Consider the following 17,200-nt stretch of genomic DNA (forward strand, 5'->3'; position numbering starts at 1 on the left):
GTATAAAAAACATGAAAGAAACATTTCTTAAACTGTTTAGATAGAAAAGAAAGGATAATGATTAAAGGTTAACACTTACTCTCGTTCCAATTGATGTCTTGCAAACCTTGAAACGATCATACCTTGATATATCTCTCCGAGATGATGGGCCTGGTGTTGGAAAGGATGGACCTGGTGCTGGAGAGGATGGACCTGGTGCTGGTCAATTTTCTTAAAGTAAACATCAAGGGTGGCTTGAACAGAGCTTTTCTCATATTTCTCTTGTCTACCGCTCCCCTTATTATATACTTTGTGTATCTGTTTGATTTTTTTTTTCTGTGTGATAAATGTTAGCTCTTTCACGAGCTTCGATTCTGTATGAAAAACAAACAAAAAAAAAAAAAACTATCTTTTAAATAATAGGCTTTACGGAGGTCGACACGTAAGTACGGGCGTTCGTAAGTCTGGCGTTCGTAACCCGGGGACTGCCTGTATATATATATATATATATATATATATATATATATATATATATATATATATATATATATATATATATATATATATATATATATATAGTAATGACTTGCGGTTGGGATTAAAATTCACACACTTTCACACACTTACATACTGTTACGGATTCGTCACTTCCGTTGTTGTGGTTTTCATCCACTGTAAACATTTTTGATTCCATGTACTATTATTGTTGTCGTGTAAGGTAAATAGAGATTACTATTTTCAAAAGGTAAAAAAGTTAATGTTTTAAATGAAACCGGAACCGGACGACGACGAAGAGGAAGAGGAGGAAGAAAAGGAGAGCGAGCGAGTCAGACAAGAAGCCGAGCTGCATTCGTGGTCTGGAGTGAACGATTGGTGAGCGAGGGTCACGAGTGAACTTTGGGTTTCCCGAGAAAGGGATTCCTGCGACAGAGTTGTCATCGCTGTGACAGATAAACCTGCGTCACAGGTTTTGCGGTTGATTCCGAAGAGAATCATCAGAGTGCCGTTACGCCACGAGAACGGGCCGTCGGCCATTTTTTACCTCGCGCAGGATTTGCGCTTCGCTCAAGGTTTTTCATCTCGCTTCAACCATTTTCACCGCATTCAGACGTTAATCTGGTGTGTGTGTGCAACATGGCTTTTGAGTGGGAAATCTGCGGTTCGCCGAGTGGGAGCCGTGGAATGTCCACACCCGAGGGTGTGATTTCCCAGTCGCCTTGAGGGCACCTTTGCGCAGCTTTGGCAGTGTGACTGTGACTGTCATCCGAACGGGATTCTGGTATCGATTAGACATCGTTCTGACGATTACTGGAGCAGATCGACTTTGGCTTGATGCCGGAATAGAAACAATGGGAATGTTCTTCTTTTCGCTCAATTGGAGCACAGTGAGTTATATTGTACGCACCTGACGGTACCATCAAAGGAAATATATATTGGTTGTACAGTTGATTACTATTGTTGTTGTACTGTTATTCTTGTGTGATCTTAATACAATACTTGTTTGTTGGTAACAATTGGTGTGGTTTCACCATTGATCTTTGACATACAGAATAACACATCTTTCTGCAGTGACTCCTCTCGGGGCTCGGAGGTACACCGTGACCGGGGTTTGGGGAGGAGCACGTAACACATACACATACAAACACTCACATCCCGGGTCTGCCTAGCAGGCCATTATAACGCCTTGGCCGTTATAAAGACATCGGCCATTATAAAGGTCGCAGTGTTAGTGTGAGAAATCTCTGAGGATATCCCAGAGTCTCAATAGCTCAGTGGGCTGTCACTGCGTAAGTGATGAGTTCCTGGGTTCGAGTCCTGGGTTGAGTCAGAAATTTTTCTTTAGGGGAGGGGGAGGAGGGGAGAGGGGAGGAGGGAGGAGGGTGAGGGGAGGAGGGAGGAGGGTGAGGGGAGGGGGGAGGTGGGGGAAGGGGGAGGGTAAGGGTGGAAGGGGGAGGGTAAGGGGGGAGGGCAAGGGGGGAGGGTAAGGGGGGAAGGGGAGGGGGAAAGGGGAGGGGGTAGGGTGTAGGGGGATGGGAGGGGGTAGGGTGGAGGGGGAAGGGAGGGGGTAGGGTGGAGGGGGAAGGGAGGGGGAAGGGGAAGGGGAAGGGGGGGAATGGGAGGATGGAGGGGGGAGGGCCTCTCCGTTTAGGAGTCTATCGGTAACATTACACACACACAAACTGTGTTTTATGTTCAATGGTCTGGCAGCGGGGATGGAACATCACGTGATTGCTCTGAGCGAATCAGCGCGCTGCTCTGCCACCGGCTCAGATTCCGTGTATAATATTCCTCGCTGAAATGCGCTGAGGTAAAAATATGGTAAAAAAATATTATGAAATAATTTTTTTTAGGTAGGCCATGTTCCTCCCAGGCTCAATGGCCATGTCTATGCCAAATATCAAGCATGTGAGCCTCTCCGTTTAGGAGTCTATCAGTAACATTACACACACACACACACACACACACAAACTGTGTTATATATATATATATATATATATATATATATATATATATATATATATATATATATATATATATATATATATATATAATATTGTACTTTGGTTTTTTTTGGATTTTTTCTCATACTTCTTAAGGTGATTTGTCCACCATATGAAGTTTCTTTGGAAATTCGAGATTCTTCCTCTTTTTCACCGACTGGTCGATCCCTTTCATATCAAGGCAGGACTAGTCTATCAGCACCTGCTTCTGCTTTGTTGTTGTTGTTGTTTTTATATTGAGTCATGGCTCATGGAAGAGCTACAACACTGAATGGATCAGGACGCAACAAAATAAAATGAACAGTTGAGAGAGAGTGGGGGGAGGGGACACCAACAGAGTTCAACGACAAAATAGAGTGAGACTTGGACAAATAATGGGTGAGGGGAGGAATGAGGGGTAGGGAAGGATTTACGCAGTGGAGTTTTTGTTTTCATACCCCATGCTGGCTGGATAGGTAGTTATCAATGGTTTTTACCCCAATGTGATGTTTCCACATTGTACAAACAGAGCCACCCCACCATCCTCGCAGCACCGGAAATGCAGGGCGTACATTCAATAGGATAGTTGTTCTCAATAATCGAACAGATTATCTCTTTTATCAAATGGTTTCAGTTTCTTGTAATTGATAATGACGATCAGGTATTGGTCATATCCCTGTTTCGCAATTTCTCCAAAATCAATATCCCATCAACCTTGTCTGACAGTGAGTTTAGGTCATATCATCTCGATTCTTGAAGACATGAACTTATACAATAGGTCATGATGTCCATGATGTCCGTCCGGTTGTCCACTTTTTTGCTATTTTTGCTAATCCTCCCTCATGTCCTGGCTGATTGGTCTGAAACTAGACACGTGAATACAAGACAGTAGCCCCCAAAATCGCTCGGGCTTCGAGTTTTCGATTTCAAAACACTTGGGCTCCCAGGAGGACCCCTACAACTTCCGATCCCAACTTTCCCTTATTTACAAACCGATTGCTCTGAAACCTTATTCAGCCCTTTTACCCCATGGTCCTCAGGTTCGCTCTACCTTCGGTTTTTCAATTTGGGATCAGGAGGGGTTCTCCAAAATCAGCAATGTCTCAACTATAACCTAAAGAGATGACCGCCAGCCCACTCGGGGGGATACTTTTGAGGAAGGGGTGCCATGTTTGTTTGTTTGTTTGTTTTCTCATGAGCAGGTGCTTCCTTGGAAAGAGAAAAATGTGGTTCAACATTTAAAAAAAAAAAAAATTAGTGTTATATACCAACACACCTTTTTTATTGAAACACTCATGTCCACATCTTGTTCCGACGAAATATATAATGAAAGACTTTAGTTTAAATATATGACTTATTTGTGAATACTTGAAATGAAAATTTTAAATTTTTTAATGACGAGCTTTAAAAAAAAGAAGAAGCTTTTCCACAACAACACTTGGAAATGGATTTATGATTTACACCCAATTCCAAAGCTGTAATCGCAACTCACCCACAACCTCGGTGTGCAATGGCATCCCGTGTTCATATGGGTCATATCGAAGGTGTAAAAATCTCCACAAATGCATTTCCTGGTTATACGACCATGGCTCGTTTCCAACCACAACTTCCTCAAAATGCACTGTGGCCATTGGACGCTGCCTCATGTCATGCACAAGATCGCACTACCCGGAGTAGTGCCATTTCCAGAGCAACACCTTACGAGCAGGATTGCTTTCTCCTTGGGACAACTGAGAGATGCAAGCCACACCGGACACCACCCTGCCTTGTCCTCAACCTCCCAACACCATGTTAGACTCACAGGTAAACCTTCAAATTGTCTCCTTTGTTTGTTTGTTTGTTTGTTCTCCTAATGGCGGAGTACTTTGAATGGTCGGAGATCTGCTTCTGATCATTTATTGACTGTTCTATCATCCGCAGTCTCCATAAAACTCAAAAAGAGCCAAACTGGTTCATTTTTTGCTCTTCTAGAACATTCCTTAGCTACACTAGGCCTCAGCTCGACAGTATAACCAGTGTTTTCATTGATCACTTGTCTTGTTGTTGTTATTAAATTGTGATTATCACTATATGGAAGTCATCGCATGGTCAGCAAAACCAAATGCAAATTCCTTTCTATGATTGATGCGACTGCGGGAAGAATCTTGCATTATGTTTTTCCTAAACTTCTCGCCATCTTGCACGTACACTATGCCAACCTGTTTCTCCATCACGTCTGCATTGCCTTTGGAATCTGGAAATTTGTGAATCTGTAACTATGTTCCTGAGAGATTTCGCCATGATGCATCAATCATCTGGCAGTCGATACTTTAAAAAAAAACTTGAAGACAAATGGTGAGATTTTTACAAAACTAGTCGGGTCTCAGGTTCTGATAAAAAAAAAGTATTTTAATGTTATTTGATAGAGTTGGAGTGCTGGCAGGATGGCCTAAAGGTACGCACACTCACCTATATAGGTATCCACTGTCCAGGCTGGGTTCATATATCCTGACCCAGCTGTTTTCCAAGTGTTTCACAGGCAGGGTGGTTCATCAATGTGTGTGTGTGGTCCCTGACATGGGTGTTAAACTGGGAATCTCATCCCATCCGTCGACATTAGTTGGTGAATGTTAAACGTCCTAAGGTGTCCTACGAGCAGAGTAGGCGAGTTTTCGCCGGCACCCTGAACAAATTACAAATTACTGCCCTGACTTCCGGAGTCAGAGTGGAGAACCGACCAGGATTGTACTGCTTCAGAAGCACCAAAACTCTTCATTAGGACAGATTGATTATGACTATGAAACGAGCAGGACAAAAACTAATAGGCCCACATAGTCTTATCTTTAACGACATATTACACTTTTCACTGTATTTTTTTGTTATTATAGATATCACACTGTTCTCTGTGTGAAGACTTAATAGGTAGGCCAATATATATATTGCTGCGGTTTTGTAAATAAAAGCAACCCCCCCCCCCCCCCCCCAGTTAGTTACACCACAACATGTAGCCTCGCTTAGTTAGTTATTTCTTATTAAATGTGAAGTATAGTCTCCTTCCCAGTGTTAGTATGCGTTGAGGCAGGTAGAGTAATGGTAGGCCTCATTGCAGCCTGAAGTGCCGTGTCATGGGCCTAGGACAAGTCTAGCAGGCCCGAGGGAGGAGCTGGAGGGCGTGGCCGGTAAGCAGCGAACAGCCAATGGGAGCTAGATGGAGTGGCCAATAAGTTACAGCCAATGGAGGCTGAAGGGAGTGGCCGGAGGCCCGTGGAACATTCGAGGGGGGCTCCCGGGGGGCTATAAAACCGGCCCGGACCCCCGTTCTCTATCTCTCCCTCTCTCTGCCCCGACGTGCTCTCTGCCTGGACTCCCTGAATATACGTGCGCTTTTGCCTCGCTGACCTTGAGATACGCTCCTTGGATTCCTGTTACGTGCATGCCTGTGATCAACGCCCCTGCCGCGAACATCCTTGGGGTTATCCGCCAAACGAGCCCGTCCAGGCGAACTGCACGAGCGGCCACGCTTTGTGCGCGTTCCCCTCTTCCTCCCCTTCCCCAAACGAGTCTGAGGGCCCTTGTCTGTGAACGTAAGTAACGCCGTTAAGATTCTCCAGTGTCCCTTTTCTATAACTATTGTACATTTGTGAATAAATCCTGTGGTTCGTTTCCAACCTGGCCGTCATCGTCTTTTCACCATTGACCGAGCATTGCACGAATTAAAACTGCTCGATCGGGTTCAATAGTAATTAACGGCACGAGTTACGCGACGCACAAACCGCTCGGGCGTTAAATACCAGCGTGACTCGTGCAAGGTTCAGTCCCCGTTCTCACGACTGCGTGTGTCGAAGGTACTCGGGTCATGACCATTAACCCTTACATGCGTTAGCTGTGATTTCGGTGGCTGGAATTGCTTAGCAATCCGCCCCCCGCGAGTGTAGTGTGGGTGGCGGCCTCGTGGACTCGAAGCTCGAGGGGGAGCAGGGCTTAAACCGCCTCAGTACGTCGACGAGCACGAGATCCGCAACAATATATATAAAATATAGGTTCCATTTCAAATATAAAAAAAACATTTCAAATGGCACAAACCTGCACAAACCATATCGATGTGCGGAAACTTTTTTTTTTCACTGAAATAATTCCAGAGGAAAAACGTTTTGATTCTGAAAGAAAACTGTTTAAAACAAAAAGAGCTTAAAGGAATGCTTGTTAATGTACCATTTATTTATTCATTCAATTCAATGCATTCGTTAATTAACATCATTTTGTATACACAAAGTCAAGGCTCATGGAAGAGGTACAACAGAACAGAACAGAGCAGAATAGAATAGCTTGAACAGAGTGGAAAGTGAGGAAAAGCACCGATGGTGGAGAAAAGCTACCAACTGGTAGAACATTGGAGAAAGAATGGAAGCAGGGAAGAATCCCGCATTACAAGATCAAGCACAATAACTAAGGGGCTGAAACAACAGAAAATTGGAAAGAGGGATGAGTTGGAATATGATTGGTAAAAGACGACTGAAGGAAAGGACCATGAAAGGGTGTGAAGGCCCCATGGTTAATGTTTGAGGCCTACGCACAGCCGAGGTGCTGTATACACAGGATCAAACAGGTATGCAGGTGCCTGGTTTTGTCTTCCAGAGGATTACTTTCTGTTGATTATTAAAGGGAAGTTGCCAGCACCTTGAGTACTTCATGACTGCAAGGACATCATACTGGAGTACTGCTCCATCAGTATCATTGTCCACAACTCTGTATAGATTTTGTTTAGTCTGCAAACAACTTGAGACTTAACTTTATACCGACTCAGGGAGATCATTTATGATGACGATGAGCAATGTGGGACCTAAAACACTGCCCTGTGGAATACCACTTGTCTGCAGCATAGAGTTGGAGGTATAACTTCATTTACCCTCTGTGAGCAGTCTGACAGATGAGACTTGTTCCATTTAAGCAGTTGTAAATCAATCTCGTATGACAAGTTTGTACACCAGATGACTGAGGATACTATCAAATGCCTTTCTGTTGTCTAGATATGCAATCTGTGACCAAGACCAGTTAACATTGCACTGCACCATACACCACCCAACATACACAAGTAAAGGATTTGTCAAAGTGCCGCCATCTTGTCTAAAAAAAAAATCTTGTCTTTTTCATATTTTATACCGTACACATTTATTGCTTCCCTAGATCATTCTGGTTCCCTGTACAAGGAGATGAAAGAGCTATGGTGGTTTTAGAAAACACTGAAAATACAAGCGCAGGTATCAAAAGGAAGACCAAATACTAAATTGGAGTCATCAGAAGGAATCCAACTAAGTAAAGAACAAAGATGGAGGCATCAGGAGGAACGTTGATATGATTCTGGCTTCAGCCGCTACTTCATAACCCTCAAACCAATCCAGGCTCAGCCAAGAGGGCTTCACAGAAAAGTTTCTGCAATCCTTTACTTTCCCCAAGACAGAAAGACAAAGAAAGAGAAATAAAGAGTAAAAGGGATGAAAGAAAAAGCAAGAATTAGAATGACTAAAGAGAAATATGAAAAAGTAGAAAGAAATGTGAAAGTGACAAAGAACAAAGATGTCGGGAAGAACCCATCAGCGGCACCCGCACTAATCCTCCATAAGGAAAGTCTCATTCATTGCAGAGCAAGGGATATTGGGAAATTTCACATACATGGTGAGGGAACCCCCAGGGGGATTTTAACCACGCTAACCTACAAAGCTGGCCATAGTCTCAGCATCCTCCATTGATCCAAGGCTCTTCTTGGAAAACCAGAGCTACTTAATCTACAAGGCCTTTATCCATTGCTCTCCCATATGAGCTGTGACCCCAGCATCACACCTGCCTCTCCTGGATTGTGTGGGATCAAAACTCCAGCATTATTCGAACCTCCTGCGATGAGGCCGAAGCACAAGGTCTGTTGCTTTCACATCGCAGGAAGGTCGGTGGTTTCTCTGTTTATTCCAACCAACTTACCAACATTTCTCCCTCTGCTCTCTCAGTCCTCTGTCCCTTCCTGACAACTCCAAGGTGCATGAGTTCTTGAAGTCACTCCATTGTGGTTAAACTTCCAAAATCCAGGGTGACTGCACATCTCAACTCCTGTTCCTCGCTTCTCCCATATATGAAACCACCTTCCAGAGGCAGTTCCTTCCAACTCTTCCCTCCAGGGCTTCACCTCATCTCATCTCATCCCCCATCCTGGCCCACAATCTTTATTACCCCAATGTTTATAATATTTGTTGGTTATAAACATTTCACCCTTTATTCCACGTCGTTATGATGATGACCAATCCTTTTTGCACCGTGATGATGCATAAGGCTGCCGAAGCAGTTTCCTTGGCTATTGGGCACAATCTGACGCAGGATACCTGAATGGCTCATTCATCCCAGCAAGCTGGTACTCAATTTGTCGACCTCAGAAGGATGACATGCTGGGTCAACCCGCCTGGTGTTAATTCAGCGATCGACCGGGATTCAAACTCAGTATCCCAGGATCCCAAGCCGGCACCCTAACCATTAAGCCAACACCAGACTTCCACGTCATTATACAGCTGGTGAATCGCAGGGCCGAAGAGGATCAGCAGCAATGGTCACATATTTAGCTTGATGCTAAATTTTCGACAAGAGCTACAATGCTTTGATGTTTGAGCAAGTCGGGACATTTGATCAGTGCAACATGGAATTTGGCCCTGCTTCTGACCAACTCTTTTAGAAATAAGTACAAGGGAATCTTTGGAACTTCCAACAGTGAATACCTGCAAACTGGACAACCAGCTTAACTCCTCTGCGAAAAAAAACTGCATACGTATTGATGCAATAACCTGTCTGCCTTATCTGGTGCTCCCATGCATGGAAACCCCAAGTTTAACTGCATTACCAAACTCTATTTCCTAAAGGAAGAAAACGAGTAGTGAATGAGTTTATATTGAGCAGGTATTTAAAATATTTAAAATAGGGGTGGGTATTTAAAAGGGGAGGGGGGGTATTTAAAAGTTTGACAGTGGGTACAACGCTAATAGTCAGGTTCACTATGTTTTTTCGTTCAAAATTTTGGTAGATTAGCAAAACTATACATTTTTGGAATATTCAGAGCATGAGGAATCCAAAAATTAATGTTTACATTTGCGTAGACACCTTTGCGAAAATGACACTCAGGACAGTGATGAAGATCTGTAAAAGCATATTCCTCAACGGTATAGACCTCGTAGATCCTGTGTATAGGACTTGTAGTTCAATCTGATACTACCTATAACTTCCTATAACAACCTATAACTTCAAAGGACTTGCAATATCATATATTATGTAATACAGTTATATCACAAATATAAAGACAATGGTTTTCAATTACCTTTGTTTGTTGCTTTTCTATAATCCTGAGCACTATTTTGAGGCCTTTATTGGATTCCTTGGCCCAGAAAACATAGGATTAGCATATTTAATTAGGTCTCTAGGTTGACTAGAAGCTGAGATAGCGCAAAATATGTATTTTATGGCGGCCATTTTCAAAATCCAAAATGGCGGCCATGCAGGTGTCTGTGCAAATGCCAACATTGATTTTCGGATTCTCCATGCTCTGAAGATTCCAAAAATGTACAGGTTTGCTAATCCCAAAATTTTGAAAGAAATTATATTTGTTAACATCGTGAACCTGACTATCTTCATCACTGTCCTGAGTGTCATTTTCGCAAAGGTGTCTACGCAAATGTAAACATTAATTTTTGGATTCCTCATGCTCTGAATATTCCAAAAATGTATAGTTTTGCTAATCTACCAACATTTTGAACGAAATTATATTTGTTAACATTGTGAACCTGACTATAAGAGTGGCTGTCTGGATTGGTGTGGAATGTCCCAGGGGTTTTTCCCCAGCAGCACAGGAAGTGCAATGAAACGCTTACAGTGCCTTCAGAAAGTATTCACACCCCTTGACCTTTTTACATTTTGTTGTGTTACAGCCTGAATTTAAAATGGATTAAATTGAGATTTTTTTGTCACTGATCTACACAGTGTATTTTTTTTTTTTTTTACAAGGTAATTAAAAATGAAACACAGAAATATCTAATTTACATCAGTATTCAACCCCCTGGGTCAATACTTTGAAGAAGCGCCTTTGGCAGTGACTACAGCTTGGAGTCTTCTTGGGTATGTCTGCATCAACTTTGGCACATCTGGATTTGGGAAGTTTCTCCCGTTCTTCCTTGCAGATTTGCTCAAGCTCTGTCAAGTTGGACGGGGAGCGTCGGTGAACAGAAATCTTCAAGTCTTTCCACAGATTCTCAATGGGATTAAAGTCTGGGCTTTGGCTGGGCCACTCGGGGATTTTCACGTTCTTGTTCTGAAGCCATTCCAGTGTTGCTTTGGCTGTTTGATTGGGGTCATTGTTCTGTTGGAAAGTAAATCTTCGCCACAGTCTAAGATCTTTTGCACTCTGAAGCAGGTTCTCCTCAAGGATTTGAGTATTTGGCTCCATTCATTGTTCCTGCTGTCCTTACAAGTGCCTGAAACTGAAAAGCATACCCATAGCATGATGCTGCCACCACCATACTTCACGGTAGAGATGGTTAGATGGATGATTAGCTGTGTTCCATTTCCGCCAGACGTGGTGCTTTGCATTCAGGCCAGACTTCAATTTTCATCTCATCAGACCACAGAATCTTTTACCTCATGCTCTCAATCTTTCACATACTTTATTGTAAACTCCATGCGTGCTGTCATGCGTCTTTTTTTTTCTCAGGAGTGGCCTCCATCTGGCCCTCTCCCATAAAGCCTAGACTTGTGAAATGCTGCAGAGACTGTTCTACCATCTACTGTTCTTCCGACAGGTTCTACCATCTCAGCCAAGGAACTCTGTAATTCTGCCAAAGTGGTCATTGGGTTCTTCTTGCCCAGTTGCCCTGACTAAGGTCCTTCTTGCCAGGTTGCTCAGTCTGGTTGGACAGCAGCTCTAGGAAGAGTCTGGGTAGTTCCATATTCTTTCCATTTCCAACGATGGAGCTGAATGTGCTCTTGGGAACTTTCAACATGATAGGAATTGTTTATACTCTTCCCCAGATCTATGCTGCCTCAAAATTATATTACAGAGTTTTACGGACAGTTCCTTGGACTTCATGGTGGAGTTTCAGCTCTGACAGGCACTGTCAATTGTCCGACTGGCGGCCACTCTAATAGTAAAAAAAAAAAAGGAATTGCCAATATACCCTCTACACCCCACCTCAAATGGCTGACAAGAAACTCGCCAACCCTTCTCCTGACACTCTGTCTCCAGCTCACTGTACTTTCCTCTCTTCCACCTCCTCCATGTTCTCTTCCCAAGGTACCGACAATTCCCCTAAGATGACCTGTCTTGTCGCACCTGACCAGATGACAATGTCAGGCCGCAACCTTGTCACACAGATCTCCTCTGGGAATACAAATTGTGGCTTTAGGTCTGCCACCACCTGCCAATCACAAGCATCTGACAGCCTTCTTGCTTTCCACCTCCTCCTCTTTCCACCTCTTTGAAAAACAACACCTTTCCCCCATTGGTCTCCTTCTCCACTCTCTTCTCCTCTCCTCTCAGCACCTCTTGTTGCACCATCTGCACTACCACCGCCAGCACCTGATCGTGCCACCATCTGTATCTTTCTGCTGCCAATGTGCATGCACTCAGAGCACTCAGTGCATGCTGAACCGTTCCCAAAACTCCACACCAAGAACATCTCTCCTCCTGCAATAACCCCCACAATCTCAAGTTTACTGGTGATGAAAGCACATCATACGTAGCCCACAACAGGAAACTCAACAGTATTGGCTCCATCCTCCAAATTTCTTGCCACTTCAATGTCCTTACCTGCACACCTTCCCACCGATATATATTTAATAATCTTGATGACCCCCTTTACCTTGAGAACTGCCCCTTAATTATTTCTGGATTATTTATGCTTGAGTCTATTATTAGCCCCCTTTGGACTTAGTTTGAAAAGGGGGCTTATGGATTGGGTCTCGTCCGTGCGTGCATCCGCAACCATATCTCGGAGAAGGATGGACTGATTTTTTGAAGGATGGATGGACTGATATACATAAGCACATCATTTTATTTTGTGATGCGAAAGACTGACAGCCATCTTAGTTGTAAAAAAAACCTGATGAACACGTCCAGCGATTTCTCGAACATACATTAACTGATCTTGTTCAAACTTAGCCAACAGATATTGAATGATCGCTTACATATGCACAGCATTTTCTTTCGAGATCAGATCCAAGATGGCCGACTGGTGGCCATCTTGTTACTTAAACATGTCCCAAACTATTTATTGAACATGCATGGTCCAATTTCGGTTAAACTTACCACAAGCACAGTACATGATGGTATACACGTGCACCTCACCTTAATTTGTGATCTGATCAAAGATACCCGACTGCCGGCCATTTTAGTTGTTAAAAAACCCCGATATTGAACACGTCCTCAACCATTTATTGGACATACATTTACCGATATTGTTCAAACATGGCGCACAGATAATAAATGATGGCTTACATATGCACGTCATTTATTTTCGAGATCAGATCCAAGATGGCCGACTAGCAGCCATTTTGTTACTTAAACGTGTCCCCAACCATTTTGTGAACATGTATGTGGAAGGCGAGATGAGAACTGATCCAGCTTCAACAGTTTATTGAGCATTGCAGGTGGAGATGGATGAAAAACCTTGGAGACACAATGAAAACTCTGTCAGGACGCAATCGTTGACAATTTAGGAACTTACAAACTTCAGGGCAATACTTTCATGTATTCAATGATAAACTGTTACCATTACCGTTACAAATTACTACAGTTGAAGAGTAAATATTTTACCAATGCAATCTACTCGCAATTGAACAATTCCGATCAACTATCTTCTGCCATTAATTCAGGTGTTAACTAATAAAAATGTTATCGTTAACCATTAAAGACATTATAGTTATAAGAATTAAACATTCCAATTTCACCAATGACTACAATTATTCTGTAGTTGACCAGTAATAATATTACCATAAATCAACTGGTAACCAATAGTAAAACTGTTCTCCAATAAATGTACAATACATATAGTACTTCTTGTTATTAATGAATACCAGTAACGGTACCCGCCCTATGGGCGGGGCTTCAATTGTGAGGCCCAAATGAAAAGGCAAAATACCAGAAATTGAAGGCTTTTTTTTAGTTTAAACGATTTATATAAACATTCGTTAAATCATATCACATGCAAATCATCCAAATTTAAACAGCATTTGTAGAATTTCAATAAAAGCGACATCACTGTTCATATCGGTAAATAATATTCCATCGTGTTTGGAAAAATTGGAAATTGGGAAAAAATTGGAAAAACAATATAGCCTATTTTACTCCAGGGGGGTTGGAAAAACTGGAAAATTGGAAAAATTGGGGGAAAAATTGGAAAAACAATATAGCCTATTTTACTCCAGGGGGGGGGTTGGAAAAACTGGAAAATTGGGGGAAAAATTGGAAAAACAATATAGCCTATTTTACTCAAGGGGGGTTGGAAAAACTGGAAAATTGGGGAAAAAATTGGAAAAACAGCCTATTTTACTCCAGGGGGGTTGGAAAAATTTGAAAAATTGGGGGGAAAATTGGAAAAACAACATAGCCTATTTTACTCAAGAGGGGTTGGAAAAACTGGAAAATTGGAAAAATTGGGGAAAAAATTGGAAAAACAACATAGTGTGGCGGACACAAAAGCCCACTGGCGTGGTGACATCATTCCGCGCACAAAGTGGGCGGTGGCCACGCCCGAGGGGTAGGCATGGCCTCATGATATACACCGGGCACGCAGCCCGGAGCGCGCCAGTGTTACAGTGAGCTCCTGAAATAAAGACGCTTATAAGTTACCGCTTGTCCGCTTCCTCCTTGCTCGCAAGCAGCGCGCGTAACGCCGTGCTTTACTGGTGACCCCGACGTGATCCTCCAATCTATGATTCCAATCGGCATGAGGCATTGGTCTCTGAACATTTTGAAATACCTTGATTTCTAGAAATGTAAGAGGTCTCCCTCCTGACAGTTCCAATCAGTCCTCGTCGTATTGACCTGCCGCCATTGTCGACGAAGCTCCTGCACGGTGGCTCCGTACTCGGTGCCGGAACGCCGGTTTGACCACGTCCACGTGGACCTGGTGGGACCTCTGCCCCCCTCGCGGGGTTTCACCTACGTCCTCACCATGGTGGACCGCACCACCCGGTGGCTGGAGGCCGTGCCCTTGGCGTCGACAACGGCGGCCGATGTCGCACAGGCTTTCATCGCCACCTGGGTCGCCCGGTTCGGCGCCCCCTCAGACATCTCGTCCGACCGCGGCCCCCAGTTCACCTCGGAGCTCTGGGGGGCGGTCGCGCAGGGGCTCGGGGTCCGGCTGCACCGAACCACGGCCTACCACCCCCAGGCTAACGGCCTGTGTGAGCGATTTCACCGCTCATTGAAGGCCGCGCTCCGGGCCACCCTCCGCGACGGCGGCTGGGTCGACAGGCTCCCCTGGGTCCTGCTGGGCCTCCGGACGGCGCCCAAGGAGGACCTGCGCGCATCCGCGGCGGAGTTGGTCTTCGGGCAACTGCTGCGGGTGCCGGGCGAGTTCCTCCCCGACTCCACGGCACCATGGTCCGCGGCACAGCAGCGCTCTGCTCTGCAAGAGACCGCCCAGAGGTTCGCCCCGGTGCCAACGGCATGCCACGGGCACCCACCGACGCACGTCGCCCCGGAGCTTCGCACGGCGGAGTACGTCTTCGTCCGCCACGATGCCCACTGGACACCACTGCGGCCCCCGTACGATGGGCCTTTCCGCGTGCTGGAGACCGGGGCGAAGCACTTCACCCTGGACATCGGCGGTACTCCTGACCGCGTTTCGGTAGACCGCCTCAAGCCGGCCCACCTCGACGTGGACCATCCACCACCAGTGGCCCGACCCCCACGTCGGGGCCGCCCCCCTGCGGGCGGACCCCCGGCACCGCCCAGCCCCGCCACCACGCCGCCCCCCGGTCCTGCACCCATCCCAGGGGCAGCCAGGGGCATCCCACCTGGCATCCCTGCACCCCGGACGCCGCCGATCGCCAGGGGGCGCTTCGGCCGGGTCATTCGTCTGCCCCGCAAACTGGCCCTCCAGGTGCGCGGGAATTCTGGGGGGGCACGTGTGGCGGACACAAAAGCCCACTGGCGTGGTGACATCATTCCGCGCACCAAGTGGGCGGTGGCCACGCCCGAGGGGTAGGCGTGGCCTCATGATATACACCGGGCGCGCAGCCCGGAGCGCGCCAGTGTTACAGTGAGCTCCTGAAATAAAGACGCTTATAAGTTACCGCTTGTCCGCTTCCTCCTTGCTCGCAAGCAGTGCGCGTAACGCCGCGCTTTAATAGCCTATTTTACTCAAGAGGGGTTGGAAAAACTGGAAAATTGGAAAAATTGGGGAAAAAATTGGAAAAACAATCTAGCCTATTTTACTCCAAGGGGTCACAGGATTACCCACCCAAAATGTCGTTGCGATCGGTTCAGCCGTTTTTGCGATACCTGGGAACAGACGGACAGACAGACATTTGGTGAATTATAGTAAGATAACAGACGAAACAGTCAATTGAAACAAACATACATTACGCCGTAGCGTGATCACTAAAACTCACCCCCTGGTGACTGCTACACAGACATGGCAGAGATAACGGACTAGTCCCGATGTCCACGACTCATCGGCCATCACTCGCATCAAGATGGCGGAACCCATGACGATGAGGATCATGGGAGTTTATAACAGTTTTTTGTTATAAATGCATTATAAGTGTTTTACTTATCATGGCCATCTCACAAGGATCATCCGAATATTCTCAAGTAACAACTTTTTTAAAAAACCGGACAATATTTGTTCAACCAATCAGCTCCGTGCACCGATAATTCACGGAAGTCGCTGACAGGCACAATAGTTGAGGGCGAGACTACCGGAAGTAAGCTGTAACACGTGCCCTTTTATGGTTTGTTTTCAACGTATCCAATCACGTGACTGTTGTCGCGAAGGGTGCGACCGGAAGTTACGTAACCGGAAGTTACGTGGTTCCGCAGGCATCCATACGCCATAACCGAGAATCTTCGAGAATTCACAGAATAACAGCAATGAACGGTTAAGGTCTGGTTACATCGATGTCTACTGGACATGTATGGTCCGATTTTGTTCAAACCTGGCAGAAAGACAATACATGAGTGAACATATGCAGAACATTTTGTTTTGTAATCCGATCAAAGATGGCCGACTGGCGGCCTTAACTCCACGCAGCAAAATCACAAAACACGGAGACTCACGTTTTATATCTTTTTCTTCTTGTTCCCACAGTTTGTCCTAATGCACTCAAAGCCATAATCGGATTGCTCACGTGTAAATTTTGTCTCTTCAATGTATTGTCCCTGGTTTTTTCTCTGAAGAGAAAACTTCAGTCAAAAATCATTACAATAAATAAAATAATACGAACAGATATGTTCAATAATACGAACAGATATGTTCAATAATACGAACAGATATGTTCAATAATACGAACAGATATGTTCAATAATACGAACAGATATGTTCAATAATACGAACAGATATGTTCAATAATACGAACAGATATGTTCAATAATACGAACAGATATGTTCAATAATACGAACAGATATGTTCAATAATACGAACAGATATCTATCTATAATTCCAGTAATCTCTGTGTGTATGTTTGTATGTTTGTATGTATGTATGTATGTATGTATGTATGTATGTATGTATGT

The 17,200-nt window shown here is 44.6% G+C and overlaps 1 protein-coding gene across 5 annotated transcripts in view; it reads left to right on the plus strand.

Annotated features, from left to right (window-relative positions):
• Positions 1 to 4,079: 4,079 nt before the first annotated feature.
• LOC137428988 (rho GTPase-activating protein 15) overlaps positions 4,080 to 17,200 on the plus strand; it is a 92,383-nt gene continuing 79,262 nt past the window's right edge. For 4 of the 5 annotated variants that reach the window (XR_010984784.2, XM_068118940.2, XM_068118941.2 and 1 more), the window contains exon 1: positions 4,083 to 4,262. Coding sequence is in view for 4 of the 5 variants with exons in the window: in XM_068118940.2 (XP_067975041.2) it covers positions 4,197 to 4,262 (66 nt within the window). In the remaining variant the exon portion in view is untranslated. Of the gene's footprint in view, positions 4,263 to 17,200 lie in introns of all 5 variants that reach the window. The other variant, XM_078780907.1, reaches the window with a different exon arrangement.

This window comes from Myxine glutinosa, chromosome 6 (genome assembly GCF_964187855.1).
Source record: "Myxine glutinosa chromosome 6, kmMyxGlut1.1, whole genome shotgun sequence".
NCBI classification, from domain to species: Eukaryota; Metazoa; Chordata; class Myxini; order Myxiniformes; family Myxinidae; genus Myxine; species Myxine glutinosa.